The 18,040-nt window shown below is 33.2% G+C and overlaps 1 protein-coding gene across 1 annotated transcript in view; it reads right to left on the bottom strand.

Moving 5' to 3' along the window:
- The window catches only part of Mmp16 (matrix metallopeptidase 16), a 240,129-nt gene that overhangs the window by 112,283 nt on the left and 109,806 nt on the right, over nt 1–18,040 (bottom strand). Inside the window, exons 2-3 of the mRNA XM_028780814.1 lie at nt 10,198–10,346; nt 2,239–2,361 (exon numbers count right to left, since the gene is read on the bottom strand). Of these exons, the coding sequence (XP_028636647.1) occupies nt 2,239–2,361; nt 10,198–10,346 (272 nt within the window). The remainder of the gene's footprint in view (nt 1–2,238; nt 2,362–10,197; nt 10,347–18,040) is intronic.

Raw genomic sequence — 18,040 nt, 5'->3', positions numbered from 1 at the left:
GATATAATTCCAAATACTTACATTGCTAAATGCTGAAGAGACTATAGGCAACATAGTTTTCAAGTAGCACTAATAATCATTCCAGCTACTTGGAAAGACTTTATTGGCACTTTCATACAGAGCTCACCCTCATTTTAATTTACAACAAACAATTATTCTCCTTGGTACTTACTCAAATTATCTAAAATTTGTATGCATATAAAACTGACACAAGAAATTTTATAAAGCCATATTCCCAAGAAAACCTGAGAACAACTGAGATGGTTCAATTGGTAGATAAATAAACTGTGGCATCTTTACAATGGACTATTACTTAGTAATAAATGATTTATCCAGTCGCAAAAAGGTATGAGAAAAATCTTAGCTGAATCTCACTTATCATTTGATAGATATAACGAGAGTGAATGGCGGTATAAATGATAGGCCCCCATCAGAAATCACTTGTAATTCTGGATCATCAGATTTTGCAAACGAGGCACACGAAAGAAAATATTCATGGTAGCAAAAACTGCACTGTACAGGATACACTGGTCAAAAACTAGTGTGACAATGAACTCTCATATTATTTAAAATGATCATAATTTTATTGTTTTGTAATTGCATAGAATTATGCTAGGCCTTATGAATGGAAATGTGTAAATAACAGTAGTTTATATTTTATAAACTCTTATTTTTTCTAATGTTTTGTTACATTTATAAATGTCTTTTATTTCACCTTACCAGAAAAAGAATTGTTATCAATCAATCTTGCATAAAGTGTATGAGTTATTTTTAATCAATCTCTCACTTTTCCACTATGTAATACTTGATAACAAAGTTCACTATAGAAAGAAAGCTCAATCAACAGCAGGCATTAATATTGTCCTCATTGGGATGTAAACAGATTTTCATATTAATTTCTTGGAATAATGTTTAACATTCTTTTGAAAACACAAATAGTGTGATAAGTATAAAATGTTTCTAAGCTAAATGAATAATCTCACCAAAAATTTAAATTACAGTGAATACTAGCTTCATAGGAAGAACCAAGTTTATTTTGTCTTTACCTTATCTTAAAAACAGTTGACATAATTTGCATAAAATTATGTAGTGTAATCTGTGAGAATACTATGATACTATTAGGTAAATAAGTACAAATGCCATATTCTAGATGTATAAAAAAAAACAAACAAATCACTTTAATCATTTCCTTAAAGTCTGTTTATGAGATTATTATATTATTATTATAGATATTATAAATTGTACCTATATATAATAATTATTATACACATAAATTATACTAATATATTATTGGTATTATGAATACCTATTATTATTTTCGGTACTTTATTATTATAGGTATTATATGAGGTACTATAAAATTCCTCTTGTCATCATATAATTTGATTGTGATATTTCTGGAATACCCTCTTCCTGAATTACCTTCCATCTTCTATCCATTGGCTTAATAATTTCTTTCGAATCTCCTTATAGGTCTTGGCTACAACAATCATTTCTTTAATCACACTTGCTGGATTTCTAGAATGACTGAGACAATCCTGATTTACATTTGTCTGTGTGTGTCATTTCCATTCCTGTTCATATAGTTATCACATTTTTATCATTGTTTAACCTCTACACTGCTATGTATTTCTAAGAACAGGGTCCTATATTTTATTTGTTCTTATCTCACAAAGCTGAGCAATCTTTTTCCTTCATACTGAAACTCTGTAAGACGTAGTGCTTCAGTGAGTAAATAAGTAACCATAATATATTTCAATAATGTAACTATCACTTTGGGTTGGACACCAATTTTTATCATTGAAGATAATACAGAAGGATGTTGACTTCAATAATTATCAAAGAAAAAACAAGATAAAGTAATTATAGTGCTTACCACTTACCATTTCGAAGGCATTTCATTTTAAAGAAGGACTTAAAGATATTATCATTTGTTTATTTCTTAGACTATAAATACTTGTCAAAGACTATACTGTATTAGAACATCATATCAGACTCCTGAGGATATTGGTACTCTTTGGAAGAGGTGGGGCACAAAACACAAAGAGATAATGCCAAAGAATGTCTGAAATGTCCCTAGTGACCATTTTATTTCTTTTTTTATTGCACTTGTAAATTCTTTAGGATAATATAACACCATTGTTCATATAGTTCTTGTTCATAAAATACCAAACAAAATGTCAAAACAAATAGCAATGGAACAAGGTCTGGAGGTAGGGCTGAGCATGAGTTACCTACCTGTAAGTGATATGCTTGTGTTGCCACTTCTGTCCAGTTAATGCATAGCGCTTTCGACGAATGTTGAATTTAGAGCTGCCTCTTGTCTGGTCTGGTACACCACATCGAGGCTTCTTCATCCAGCTTTAAAAAGAATAAAGAAAAAAAAGATGGGTATTTTTTCAGAAACTCTTCTTGCAAAACAACAGACAGTAATCCATAAAGTGATGGGTAAGAGATCCATGTTCAATGTTCTTGCAATATAAATCTTAATAGATAGCATGCATTTCCAGAATAAGTGAAGACTTACTATGCTACTACTCAAATCTTTTAGCACATTTACTTTCTCTGATGTATTTTGAGATAACTGGACAAAGAAAGAACTTGCAATTTCTATATAAGACATCTTGATGAGGGCTGGAGAGATGACTCCGGAGTTCAGAGCACTGACTGCTCTTCCAGAAGATGTGGGATCAATTCCCAAAACCCACCAGGCATTCACAATGGTCTTTAACTCCTGTTCTATGGGTAACTTCATATACTAATATGTATAAAATATAACAAATAAATTATAAAAACTAAAAATACGTGAAGAATAATATATACTGTTGGAATAGTATGTAACCTCGGGCAAATCTTCACTGCCTCATTCCATCTATGAAATGACACTAAGGTATCATCTGGTGCTAATATTTAGTGTTTTTTTCCCATATGAATTTCCCATTATAATTTCTGATGATAATATTCCAATATATTAACTTATAATATTTTAGTATATATTTATATTTACAATATTTCACTACAACATTTCATTATAATATGTTTGACGATTGAAAACTGTTCTACAATCTTAAGATTTGATTTTAGACTCTCAGCACGTTTTGCATGGGATATATCTTAACACTTTCTTTTAAATTATATTTTAAATTTTATTTATGCATTTGTATGGTTTGTCTTCATACATGTCTATGTAACATCTGTGTGCCTAGTGCCTACAGGGTTAGAAAGGGGTGCTGAATCTTTTGGAACTAGACAGATGATTGTGCCTCACCATAAAGGTGCTGGAAATTGAACCTGGTTCTTTGGAAGAGCAGCCTGTGTCAAATGGATTTTATTATCAGTCATGCTGCTACAAATGGCAGGGTTCGCTATGGCAGATATCCACTCCCCAAGCCTGGAGAACAATATACTACTCTTCCACATACTACTGGCATTTTTAAATTCTCTGTTAACTTTCAATCATTATTTCTATTCCCAATGTTAATCAATTCAATAGTTGTAAAATACTTTTCAACACACTCCATTAGAAAAGTTAAATCCTAAAACTATTTTTTAAGAATACGCAGTTCAGTAGCACAAGATGAAGTTTAATGCTGAAACAAAAATCAATATGTTGATTTTAATATGTAGTCATATGTCATAGTCTAACTTGTTGTCTTGGCCATGACATTTGATCATTGTGATGTCTGCTACCTACCCTTGAACCTTGACGTAGCAGAAAGCTGTTATAGGTTTTCCATAGATTCCCTTGAAGTACATATCTGTTTTTTTCTTTGTTTGTTTCTGTTTTTTTCATTTGTTTTTCTCACCTTACGTTTTTACTAAATAATAGGATCATCCTTGAACTTTGTGTGGATACATGAATCGAAAGGCAAATGAAAATAATTTTATTTTCTTATTTTTATCATGTCAGTGATTTTAAATATTATATATATATATATATATATATATATATATATATAATGTATTTGATATTACAAATTGCTGCCTGTGAATAATTATTGTATAGTTGGATAGTTTCATATACACTAAAAATGTGGCCCCTGCAGGGAAGACTAATGGAAGTTTGAGACCAAATACGTCACAATCATTCTTGGACAGACAAAGGAAATGTTTTCATTTATTTTTAGTATGCTATCCTATTAATTTTACTGTCATTTTACTATAAAACCAATGCATGCTTATTATAGAATGATCTCAAATTAAAACAAACAAAAAACTTTTGTTTTGAAAATGAGTTAACTTTTTAGAACTAACTTGCTTAATAAACTATTCTTATAATATATATATATATATATATATATATATATATATATATATATATATATAAACACCAATGAAATTACTTTCTTTTGCAAGAAAGATAACACTTTTAAAGCAAACATTTTCAATTTCTGCATGATTACTATCATCATCATCATCATTATTATTATTAACACTATTATCATTATGAGCAGGAATAGGAGTGGTAGTATGCTTAGAGTAATGTGGACATCACAGTTATCAACAGTTATCAGATATAACCAATCTCAGTCTAGTCTAAGTACCTTGGTTATAAGGAAAATCATTCCCTTTTCAAGTTAAAGTACATACATTCCAAACTACTACCTCCCTGGGGGCCACCCTACATTTCAGGTTTAAATGTAGTAGAAATGAAAAGGTTTTTTTTAGTCTGTGTGATAACTGGTCTTGTGCTCAGGAGAACATCTCATTCAACTCAGAGATATTTCTGGTTCTTTGTTAACAAATATTAAAACCACACTTTGTTCCTACATTTTTCATAAATAGTGACCACCTCAGAAATATCATATTTATACATGAATAGGTAATATATCTATCTATTCTCCACCCATAACAGTGCCCACTGAACTTAATCAAATTTGGCTTTAGAATTAGTTCAGGTTGAACATTCCAAACTGTGAACACTCGTCAGTACTCTGTCACTCGGCTGTTGAGAGAGGATTTGCAATGCTGCTGGTGCTACTGTAAGAATCCTCATCTCAAGCAACCTTCTAGTTTCAACTTTTCAAATGTCTGTGATTATGCTTTTGCATAGGCAAGTTCTGCTAAACACAGGTGTGGACCGTGTATCCGGTGACACAGTCTGCAAGAAGCAGCCCTGAATGGCTAGTTTCTTTTCCATCTCTGTTCAGGTGTAATTAGGCACCATATTGGTATGTACATTTAATTAGAGAAAAAATTTCTTTCAAAAACATATATTGTAAGAGGCTAGACATGCTTTCAGTAGTCAGACTTCCCCAGTTTTATTTAAATAGAAGAGGTATACATGTTGCTTAGAGTTGTCCCTAGATTTTTCTAGGAATGCTTAAAAATATTTTTAATTTCTTCAAACATTCACAGGCTGCATCTGTACAGAAAGGACTAGATCCACCAGGTGTACAGAGAGTGCTTAAAGCAAATTTACACAGGGTTCAAGCTTTGAGAGCTTAGTATTTTTTTTTTATCAGACTATTGATAGCTTGCCTGGAGACATAGGCAACCCACAAGACATAGTGCAAAGAGAAGAAACTGAAATGCAAATGGCAGAAAAGAATGCACTAGTCACCACAATCTTAAAAAAGAAAGGTTCAGTTCTTGTTTGCTCATATTTGTGTGTTAGCCTTCAGAAGAGATCTAAGCCCTCTGCTTTAGCTATCAGCCTTGGCAGCTACCAAAGTCAAGTATAACACATCCACTAATGCAATACTGTGTGAAAGCTACATTAAGATAGTAAAAACAAAATAAAATAAGTAACTACTGAAGACAGCATGTTATTTTATCTAAATTGAAAAGTATTAGTGTATGAACTTACACCTGGAATAATGAATAATGCAGACTATTGATGAGTGCATAAGATATAATCATCCCAACTAAAAAATTAGAATTTTAAATACTACTACTGTTGTGGTAAATCTCCAACACAAATAAACCGGGTCAAAGAACAACTACAATTTCACAGTAAATTTTTGAAAATACTAGTTAGATTTAAAACAATTTAAATTAGAAAAATAGACATTTCTGTCTTGTGTGGCATTATATAAATCACCCAAATTATTAAAACATACAAATATATATATATATATATATATATATATATATATATATATATATATATAATCAGTACACACATACTTGTCTTATATACAAAAGAGCATTCCAAAGGAAATATTAACTACTGTAAGAAATTGCCCTCTCCTCAAGCATTCTTCATGACACACTACTATGTGGACATTAAATAAGACCATTCCCTCTTACATTTAAATTAGAAACAAAACAAAAAACCCAAAACACTAGGCATGCTTTATATAATGATCTTTCTATTTCTCAACTTGATAAATTATGGTTTTAAGCCTATTATAATATTCTCTATTCATTAAGGAATTTAAGGGAGACTGGTTAAATGAATTAGTTAACCAACTCAGAGCTTAAAAAAGGAACTTGCAGGTAGGATGCACGAGTTCACAGAGAGTGTGGTGGCTACCTAACATGTGGGAGGCAGCCTGGAGCCTAAAGGAATGGGATCTTAAATGAACAAGAAATCATGAATATAAAATAATGAAATGAATATGACCATGATTTATATGAATTAAAGAAATGACCATGAATAGTCTAGTTTTTATTGATTGCCTCTCAAATGACTGAAAGGCAGTGTTTTGGTAAGGCTGAAACTGTAGGACCTATTTTGTTTCTTTTGTTGTTTTGAGATAGCCTCTATTAAGCTTAGGGTGGTTTCAAACACTTATGTGGGCATTGAACCTGAATTTATGTCATCATTATTGAGTGTGGCAATGTGAATGAGAATAGCCTCCATTGCTCATGTATTTGAATGTCTAGTCTGCAGGGAGTGGGACAGTTTGTGAAGTATGTGCAAGGGTGACCTTGGAGGAATTGTATTTCTAAGGGGGCAGCCATCAAGATTTCAAAAGCGCAAGGCATTTCCAGTTCTCTCTCTGCCCCTTGGTTATGTCTTAAGATGAAAGGTCTCAGATCCAGCTACAGAGGAAATCTCCCGGCCTACTGCCATGCTTTTTACTACAATGGAACTGTCACAGACTGAGCATCTGAAACTGTAGGTTCAGTTAACTCTTTCTTCTGTAAGTTGCCTTAATCATGGTTTTTTTGTTTGTTTGTTTTTATTTTGTTTTTTAAATTTTAAAGTAACTAAGACAGTAGCAGGCACTCTTGACTGCCACCTACCCTGTGGTTTGGATTATTTGTTGTAGTTCTGTGGCAAGGTTTCCCTCTCTCTGAGACCTGCAGAAAACTCACTATGTATGCAAAACTGGCCTCAGAATTGGGACAATCAGGTTTGCTCTTACGTCATATGTGATGCATTACAGGTATGGATCATTTTTCCATAGATTTCATACTTTATAATCTACATAAAAGTAGTAGACTGCTTTTCCAGTATCATAATCACTATATACACATTTGAATTACAAAAAGCACAGGACAAATCTTTTATAGCATGTTTACTGGCCTAACAATTAAAAATATTTGATAGGAGGAACCTGAGTCATAACAATTAAGTAGTAGCTATTTCATTAAGAACATAGACAACAATAAAGATTAAGGCCAAACTCTCTAGAACAGGTGTGTGTGGGGGGGGGGCTTCAAGAACAAACAAAGAGGATAAAGAAATAATAGAAGGGGTAATGGTGCTTCAGTAATTTCATCTGAAAATATGTAACTGTCAAGATACCACTGTTAAAGGCAAAGATGCATTATTAATTTAAACAATAAAAAATAAAATAAATATATCATTACAATTCAGTAAGGATAAAGTTGTTTAAAAAATGTCACAGAAGCAAACAGGTAAACAAACTGAAGGCAAGCAGAAAGACTTTTAATCTAAGGACTACCCATGTAGCTGTTCTTAATCTCTAATTCTGTACCACAGAAAAAGTGAATACATCTCCTATGCACTGACTAGTTCAGTTCACTTGGTGTGGAATCTTAGTCACTGAATACCTATGGAACATTCATATTCCTTTCTATGTATCCATAATATTTAGACCCTCCTGACATATCAAAAAGAATCTCATATCACAAAACAGGGACCATCAAAACCCGTTATGATAATCTGTCTTTCTCTAGAGACATTTACCCATTCATCTGCATCTTCTTAATCACCAAATTCTCACAACTGAGAGAAGCAGATGAGGACATAATAGTATTTTATTTTCTTAATCCTTTGAAGTACTTTTTATTTATATATGTGTGGGAGAGAGAGAGAGAGAGAGAGAGAGAGAGAGAGAGAGAGAGAGAGAGATCGAAAGATCGAACAGGGGAATTGTTACTCTATATGTTTTCATGAAGAAATCTGTCTCTCTGGAGCTGATGTTATAAGGGGTTGTGAGCTTCCTGATGTGTAGGAAACTGAATTTAGGTCTTCTACAACACAATAAACACTCTCAACACTGAAACATCTGTCCACTCCCTGAAAGACTTGTTTTATCCTTCATAAATTCCATATCTAGTGAGAGGTAGATACTTCATTTTTCTCCGGCATTAGAATATTCAGAAATGTAACTTGTTTTTCAAATCCTCAAATTAATAGCACATTAAAAATATCATGTTTTAAGTTTTAAGAAAATGAAACAAAAGCTAATGGTTCTGCATCAGGGAACCAGCAAATTGTCAAGAGCAGTATAACGTTGAGATGAATAGTGAAGCTTAGGTGTGATAATGTTGTGTAACAATCAGCAACAAAGCCTAAGGCTAGGTTTTTCCTTATTAGCAAAGCATATGTATATTTATGAGGATGGATACTTAGAGTTAATTAACGTCTAATGTCCCCCTATGAAAAGATAATGACAATGACCAGATGTGCTCAGATATGAGATTTTGAAATTCTATCCCTAATATTAATATGAGATTTACAATTGTTGCCGAATGCAGTTAATTTATTATTGAGTTTTGTTTTCCAAGGTCCAGACAAGTAATTTCTTATACCTCTATTAAAAATCACTAAGGGACTTAAGACCTTACTTTAAAACCTAACTTGAAGTTTAATTTTAAAGGCTAAATCATATGTGCTCCTGTCTAGCCGATATAGTGATACTATGAGTAACAGCCTTATGTGAGCATTAGAAAGGAACATAGAATTTCATTGATAAATGTGCAATTAACTTGATAAGTAAGAATTTTGTCATATTTCATTTCTCAAAAGAAAAATGAATGATATTTCTTGACACATCCAGCATGTTGACCTCCCAAGGCTTAATACCAAAAGGTCTGAGTTCAGAAATTCCCTTACACTTCATTCAGCCTTTGATATTCAGGGTTTTTTTTTTTTTTTTGGTGGTGCAGGGATGGAAAGAAAATTGTATTTTCATCTATTGTTGAGTATAATGTATAATCAACAAATGACAGAGATATACTGACTTACTGAGCATCGAGGGTTCTAAGAATACAAAACAATTTTGCCTTCATCCACAGGGAAATGAACAATTTGTCCTTTGTAGTCTAGAACCAAAAATAATTCTTCCCCATATTTCCCAACCTACTAAGGAATTTTGATAAAAATAAGGTGTCATTACATACTTCTGGGCACATAAGCTACATTAGTAGTCTTTCATGAAGTATTTACTTGAACCACTTGCTGAAGCTATTGGGAAGAATAAGGATAAAATAAGCAATAAATTATCAAAATTTATAACAAGGAATGAAAGAGCTCATTGTACCTGAGATATTTAAAGTAGACAACTTTGAGTGAAAATCAGTATTTATGTCATCTAGAGAACTGTCACTATTGGGTACCTAGCAAACTAGAAATAGTCCATTTTGGAATCTTCCTACACAGTACAATATAGAACATTATTTGTACTGTTTTCCATTTTCATGACATCCAATGTGAAGCTGCTAACTTGATACCACTGTGCAGAGATGTGTTCAGCAGACTCTCACAAACTACACAAAGCAGCTATCAGTCACTGCCACTCCATAGAACATCTTAAAAGATGCATTTACTTTGATTTTTGATCATATTTTCTTTCTTTCTTCAAAATGTGTTCTTAAAACCCTGAGAACAAAGCTGATCTTGGATATTACATGGTATGAGAACCCTCAGAAGATGTGGAAAATCAGAAAAGTTCATGGAGCCCAATATCCCAATAGTGGTTGTTGACATCTGTGTAGTTTTGAGGCTTCACCGGACATAAGAACAATGACAGAAGGAATTCAGAGGACATCACTTACTCGATTGTGTTTCTGTCCACTTTTCCTGTCATGTTAATGCCATAGAACTGCTGCATGGCAGCTAGGGCTGACTGCATGGTCTCTGCAGAGCGCAGGACTGACATTCTGGGGTCGGTCGGTGGAAGGTAGCCGTATTTTTGTAACCAAACCTGTAATCACAAGTACAGTTCGTTTAGACCAACTTTACCATTGTCCATTAATGTTCTGGAAATGAATTATACCTATAGTATAAATTTATTTGATATCATTGTACCATATATTCCAATCTTATTTATATTATAATTTCCATAGATATCATTACTTGCAGCATATTTATAAATGTGAAGTTTATCGCACATCATTTGTATGCTTAATACCACACAAATATACAAATAAGATTCCTTATATTCTCCAGGAACTCAGCTACAAAATCATACTTTCCAGTAGTCGATGAAGACACCATTGTTGGAAGGGGTAAGAATTGTGCACAATATCAATCTACAGAGCTTTCCAATTGGCAGCTGAACAGTGGCTGCAGCTGGATGGAGATCTTTACAGATGAATCATAATGTACATGATATAGTATAGTATTCATGTAAACAGTTTACTCAACTACAGCTGATTATTCTCATGAGTGTGTAACATTTTCATATGAAATATAATTATTATTTACATTAATTCATAAAATGAAACAGATATAATATCCAATTATCTTATTATTTTTATGTTTAGTTCTTGATTTAAAGGTCTCCTGACCTTTAAATCTTCTCCCTAATGAAAAGACTTACAGCCCGAGAGAAGGCATTAGCATGAACCAAATTTCTTCATTTTTATTGGTGCAACAATTAAGAACCGTTTGAAGTCACAAAAAAACCCAACTTAGGGCATTTGAAAAAAATTAATCATCACCACAACAAACACATACACACACACTGCAGCCATCCCCTATGAGCACTGGCATGCTTCTTTACAGTCGACTTATTCATTCCTTGTGCCCATCGGAATCCAAACATGCTGGATATTTTTGTTGGTTTGTTTGTTTGTTTGTTTTCTAATCTGTCTTCCCAGGGGTTGCAAGTTTTCTTTACCACCAGTGAGCTACTTGGCAAATTACTAAGTCATATAATTGCGTAACTACAAAGGCGTTCAGCTGTGAATGTTTGTCTCTCTAACTTGGTCTGGTTACACTTTAAGTGATGCCATGGAAAGGCAGTATTTCTGTAATAACTGCCATTGTATAGGGTAAAAAACATAGCCCAGTACGTTTATGTTCCAAGTGAAGATAACTGGAAATTATGGAAATTTAATTTCATAAAAGATATACTAAATATGCCAGACTTAAAATGTGAAAAAAAATCAAATTTTATGTTGATTCCCCAAAATTGAAATACACAAAAGATCAGTCACCATCATGATCTTGATAAAAGCTATTTCCAGATGAGCAGTGCACTGCTGTCAAGGAGGTGACTGGTGAAAGTCAATCTCAGGGAGCTGCCTTCTAAATGATAAAAGTATGTCAAGACGCTCCTCATCTAATGTGTGATAAACAGGCTGCCAGGGAAAACAATCCTGTCACCTATTTGGTAGTGAAGCAATCTGAGAAAGATTCAGTATTTTCAGAATGGAGTATACAGTCAATACTATTACCTAGTGTGAAATTCAATATTTTCATTCACTAGCTCAAAAACAAGAAGTACTTAATAATACACATGAGGAAAAATTTTAAACTCAGTAATTTTTCCATAGTACTGCATGCATGTCTTATGTGCTACATGCTAGGAAGCAGATTGTTATTAGATTACTCTTGGTGCTAAGCTACTGGCTATTATTTTTACAACAGCAACAAAGAGAAAACCATTAATATGAAAATCTATGATTTATATACAAATATAAAATATATATAGTACATAATAAAAAAATGCACATTTAACTTATGACTTAGCCTTCCAAAAGAAGTGGAATTTCACATTATTTAAAATAATGTAAAATTAAGTTTATTTGTCCTCAATTTTTCTCTTACACTTTGCTATTAGGCATGAAATACTGCTTTTCCCGTTGAGTGACAAGTGGGTAGTTCTTTTCAATTATAAAATAACACTCAAGCTATGAAGCTTTGCATTTTACATTAAAAGTTTATTTTGAGTGATATGTCAGTATTATTATTTTGTCAGCTGAGTAGGAAATTTCTATGAAATTACATAAAAGTTTTTAAAAAATCATACAAAGAGATATTTGAAGATCTACCTTACCTCTTACTATTTTTTTTAGTGTTGTAGTTGATTTTATTTGAGATAAAAAAACAGAGAAAGATACATCTAAATAGCTATTTAACATTTTAAAGAATAGTTAACAAAACAAACAGCTTCAGAAGCTCCATGATTTGACACACAGTGAATGTAGGGAGAGACCATGCTTCAGTTTTTTTTGCTTTCTTCCCATTTCTTTTCTCCTGATGTTCCGATTTGCCACTTTAATGTTTGCCTTTCTCAAGACAATTTATTCCTTGAGACAATAAGGTAAAACATTCTTGTCTGTACAATTCATAATATGTATTGTCTATACATATTACAATTGCAGACATGAACTGATAAATTGCTACTAATCACAAATCTAAGAACATAAAGGATGAAGGATACTTGCTAAGGTGCCTATTACAGGCTCATAGAACAGAGTAACTCTAAATAAATTGTAAAATAAAGAAGTGAGTGGTGGCAGCACAACTTTCATTCATATTGAATTAAAAATATATCAGGGTTATGAGCACTTTTAATATGCAATCACATTTTCTAGTTCCACATTGCCTCTTAATAGTATCCATGTCTAATGGTATAGTATCCATTCTCGTATTTTTTGCACTAACCTTACATTTGTCTATAGATGTGTATACACACATATACAAACAAACATAAGTGTATATTACATTTACAGACTACATAACAGACATCCATCTTCATATGTTGCTACTAGAATATATTCCTCTTTTTACCTTAGATTTGATCTCCTACTACTCCTATATTGCTGGTAATACCAGATTGTCTCCTGAAATATATTTTGTGCATTGGAATTTTTTCAGTGCACATTCAGTGCTCAAATGCACATAATGGGTACTTAGGGAATATATTCTTCAAGTGTACATTTGAGGCCAACACAAAGCTGAAGTCTCACATAAAAAAAAAAAACATTTAAAACTCACAGTAAAATCTGTACTTGGTAAGTCATATAATTTATGCCGTTTACTATTAAAATTGGGCCTGTTCAAGTTGTTATTTCCCTTACAATAGGATAAGAGTAAAACATAGGAAGACTTTAAAGAACCTTTGGGGATAAAAAAATCACAAAATGTTGGAAATTACGCCTTATCTTCAAACAAATGGAATGTAAAATGTTTGCAAAACTGGGTTTTGGTGACAGCTATTGTTATGTTTAATTTATTTCATTTTATTGTTGTCATTAGATAAAGTCAATTTAAGAGCAAGGAAAACATTAAAGTAGATAAGTTGTTCAAAGAAAACCTACTACCCAGTAATTCTAGCCATTGCCACTAGAGCATCCATAGAGCTACAAAGAATCTATATGACCTCACCTTCAGCATATTAACTGTGTTATACACTATCCATGTATGTTCTACCTTTCAGATACAGCATATTTTCTGCATTTAGTGGTTTATATCATAGGAGGCACAACCAGAACAATGATTTGCTCCGCTGAATGGGATCTATCAAAAAGTTCTGGCCAGGTGATACCATCACTAGTTTGTACAATGATTAAGAAACACTTTTTGTTAAGAAAACTTTACTGAAGAAACAGGCCATCATTAGTAATAGTTAATGTTCTCATATCATGAAACTTGTTCAGTTAGACATAAAATTTTATAGAGCATATTCTGAAAGAAAGTTATCAATATAGGAAGATGTAAGTAGTTCCTATCATTAATGTCGACTTTAAGCAAGAAACAAAAAGCTAGCCCTTCCTTCCTTCCTTCCTTCCTTCCTTCCTTCCTTCCTTCCTTCCTTCTCTCCTTCCTGTCTGTGTCTTTCTTTCATTTTTTATTGGATATTTTCTTTATTTACATTTCAAATGTTATCCCCTTTTCCAGTAACCCCCAAGAAAACTTCTATCCCATATCCTCTCCCCTGCTTCTATAAGGCTGTTACCACACCCACCCACTCACTCTCTCCTTCAGTTAAGTTTCAACCTCAAACAAATGACTGAGGTACCTATTTAACATATCAAAGCAGACCTGGCCTCCACCTTCTCCCAGCATCCCTCTGTCCCCACATGTTACAGGGTATGTCTGGCATAAACTCTTTAACCTCAAAACACTAGTCCAGAACCTGGTCCCTATTACACACCTAAGCTCTTCCTTATAAAATCAAGACATTTTGGTCACTGGCCATTTTTTTTAAAATTTGGCTTCTGTACCTTATTGCCCTCTTTCTCTTTTCCCTTCCTCTTTCCCCCACCCCCATATGACTCAGGTTGATGACAACTCTAGACTATCCCAGATGTTCCTGCCTCTTACTATGTTCTCCCTTTTATCTACAATAACCTTTCCCGTTCACCATACCTAGGAGCTTATTCAACCATCATATTTTCATGAAATATGATTTTCTTTACTGTAGAGAGAAAATGAATCTCTCAGTGCTTCTATAAAAAGCAAGACATAGAAAATCACAGATGCCAGATTAATTAAAAACTGATAGGTTATAATAGGTCATAATAATAAGTAGTCAAACAGTAATGGTTCTAAATATTTGTAAGTTATTCACACCTCCTTAATTATATATGAAAATATTCATATATACATATATTTATGAATATTGAACTTATTAATGTTGAGAGCAATATATTTAAGGAATTGGAAAAATTTTCCGAATCTTCGGAGGGTACATGAAAAGAAGTGGACTTAAAATTTTGCTAGTATACAATATCAATTTGAGACTGAACCGATATTTCTACCTACGTTAAATAATAGCAATTTCTAGTGAACATTCACCATCACAAAGACATTCTCCCATTTCTATTTCCAATAATCTAAACCACAGTACTATCCAGTGAATGAGAAGTCCAGGATGATAAATATACTTTATAGAGGCAATTTAGTTTTAAATAAAGTTCTGTTTTTAATACGAATATTTTAGTATTTTGAAAACTTATCTGTACACATTTATGAGTTCACACCAACTTCAACATACTACTACAGATACTGAAATTTGTAAAGGTTAAAATATATAAGTTCTAATATAACTGCTCTCCTAAAAACACAACTGCATTTTATCAGACAAGCTACCGAAGTAATTAGAAGTAATTACTTTACTCCATAGGAACCTTCTACATAGATGCACTAAGGTCTCTTATAAACTAAAACTAACAGCTAGGTGATTAACTCCAAGTTTATCATGTCACTAACAAAGTCCCCAAAGCTGCAGGATGTTTTCTTGTGAAATTCCATTATTCATAGGGCATAAGACATGGTAAAATTTAGAGTTTATATTTTGGAACTTGAAAAGTAGTAATAAACATGAATTATAACTGCCTAGTAATGAAAATATTAAAATGATGGATATGTCTTCATTCAGAATTGGTCATGTTGAAATCTGGTAGATAAGTTAATCATGCAGAAATTGGTTTTTTCTTCATTCAAAAATCTAAATGGTTTCCACACACTATTCCATCCACTACCATGAATGAATCACTCACTATATTTCACTTCAGATATAGAATTCACTCCACTGATAATTTTACCATTTTACCATCTCTATATATATATGAATATATATACATGTTTTATACACACACACACACACACACACACACACACACACACACACACCTATACATCTTACAAAACTGGAATAAAGCAGGATCCAGTTCTGGTTTGTTTGTTATCAATTTGTCACAAGCTGTGAACATAGGCAAAGAGTAACCACAATTGAGAGAAAATATCCCTACCAGACTGGCCTGTAGTGAAGTCCAAGGACATATTTCATAATAACGTTGGATGTGGGAGGGCTCAAGCAACTATAGGTTGTGCTACTCATAATCAGATGGTCCCAGGAGCTGTCAGAAAGCACACTGAGCAAGCAGAGGAGGAAATCAAGCTAGTAAGCAGTGGTCCTTCCCAATCTCTTTTTCCTTTTCTGCCTCCATGGTTTGAGATCTGACATTCCTTCATAGACTGTAAACTGTCAGATGAATTCAGGAAAACAGCTTATTAGCATGACGTGTAATAAACATCAAGGCTATATACCTTATATTAGCTTGAAACTCATCTGTGATGATACATAAAACTTAATACGCTAATGCGAGAAGAGTTTTTCCTATTTAGTTAAGTGAATTATATTATTAACTTGGCAGCCGTGGGAGCAAAGTCCGCCAATCAGTAATATCTGATCTCCAGGGACAAAGCTGCTTAACTCCCTTAATTGGGATTCCATTGTCTGCATGATATTGTTAGAAGAATTTACAGAATTTTATTCCTCTAGCCTCTTTCTATTGCTTTTTCCACAGACTATTTATATTCCTTGATTATTGTTAGTGGGCATACTTGCATACATATAACAATGTCTGAAATATGTCTCAAACCCAAACACAACCATCATAACCAGAATGACCACCACCAACAACATATAGTTGATACATAGCCATAACCCATGCTGACATTATTACACATTATATCATATTCGCCTCACAAATCCTAAGCAAGAAAATCCCCATGAGATATATATTTTTATAGACGAGGGAAGAGAAGTGCTAAACAATGTAGCATGTGAATTTTCTAGAAAGCATATGCATAGTGTGAGTCATGTACGGGAGGAACTCAGTTCTCATTTATGTTCAGGAAGCAGAGTCACTTTCACTATCACTAGAAAGATGATGTAATTTGTCAATCCTGAAGGAGGACCTACAAAGCAATTATACAAAATTTCCCATTCAATGAGGGAGCATTTTTTAAAATATTATACACATTCATGGAGGATTATATGAATATCCTATGCAAGAAAAACCAATGTAACTTTTAATTCATAGGTTGATCTGACGTCACTGTGACTATACCTTTTAAATGTGTTGTCTGTGTTCTAATAGCTGTCTTCACAAAGGGAATGGAAGTCCACAGTGTGGAGAGGTTGAGATGAATGACATAAATAATCAGCATGAGGTGAAGTGGGCAAGAGAGAGGAATGAATGGGTTAAGCTGAGATTGTTAAAAGTACATAGAATGCAGACAAGAAAATTTAACGATAAAACACAATATTTTATATAGTCAATTCGAGAAGAAAATGAAGAAGAAACTACAGACAAATACAAGTCTTATGAAGAACAGCATCTAATTGGAGATGGCTTAAAGATTCAGAGGTTCAGTCCATTATCATCAAGGTGAGAACATGGCGACATCTAGGCAAGCATGGTACAGGAGAAGCTGAGAGTTCTACATCTTCATCTTAAGGCTGCTAGCAGAATACTGGCTTCTAGGCAGCTAGGGTGAGGGTTTTAAAGCCCACACCTACAGTGACACACCTACTCCAACAGGGCCATGCCTTCTATTAATGCCACTCCCTAGGCTGAGGGTATATAAATCATAACAATAGTTATCTCATGGTAAAGTAACTGGATGAGCTACCAAATTTAACTGTAGTTTACAATGAATTAGCAGCTATAAATAGGGAACTCAAGATTTATTTGGGAACAAGAGATGTAAAAGGAAGCATTCAGTCTGTCAGAGTCAATTGTCTTTATCCTACATAGTAAAAACTTTACCAAAGATTAAGTTTCATAATGAATGGTACCTCCTACTGCCCTACATTGTTCCTGAGCCCCATTGATTCCCATCAAACACTGCAGTATTTTGAACCTGGCCCTTTTA

Source organism: Grammomys surdaster, unplaced genomic scaffold (genome assembly GCF_004785775.1).
Source record: "Grammomys surdaster isolate TR1022 unplaced genomic scaffold, NIH_TR_1.0 97, whole genome shotgun sequence".
Classification (NCBI taxonomy): domain Eukaryota; kingdom Metazoa; phylum Chordata; class Mammalia; order Rodentia; family Muridae; genus Grammomys; species Grammomys surdaster.
The sequence above is the reverse complement of the archived record's forward strand: the minus strand, read 5'-3'. Positions and strand labels throughout refer to the sequence as shown.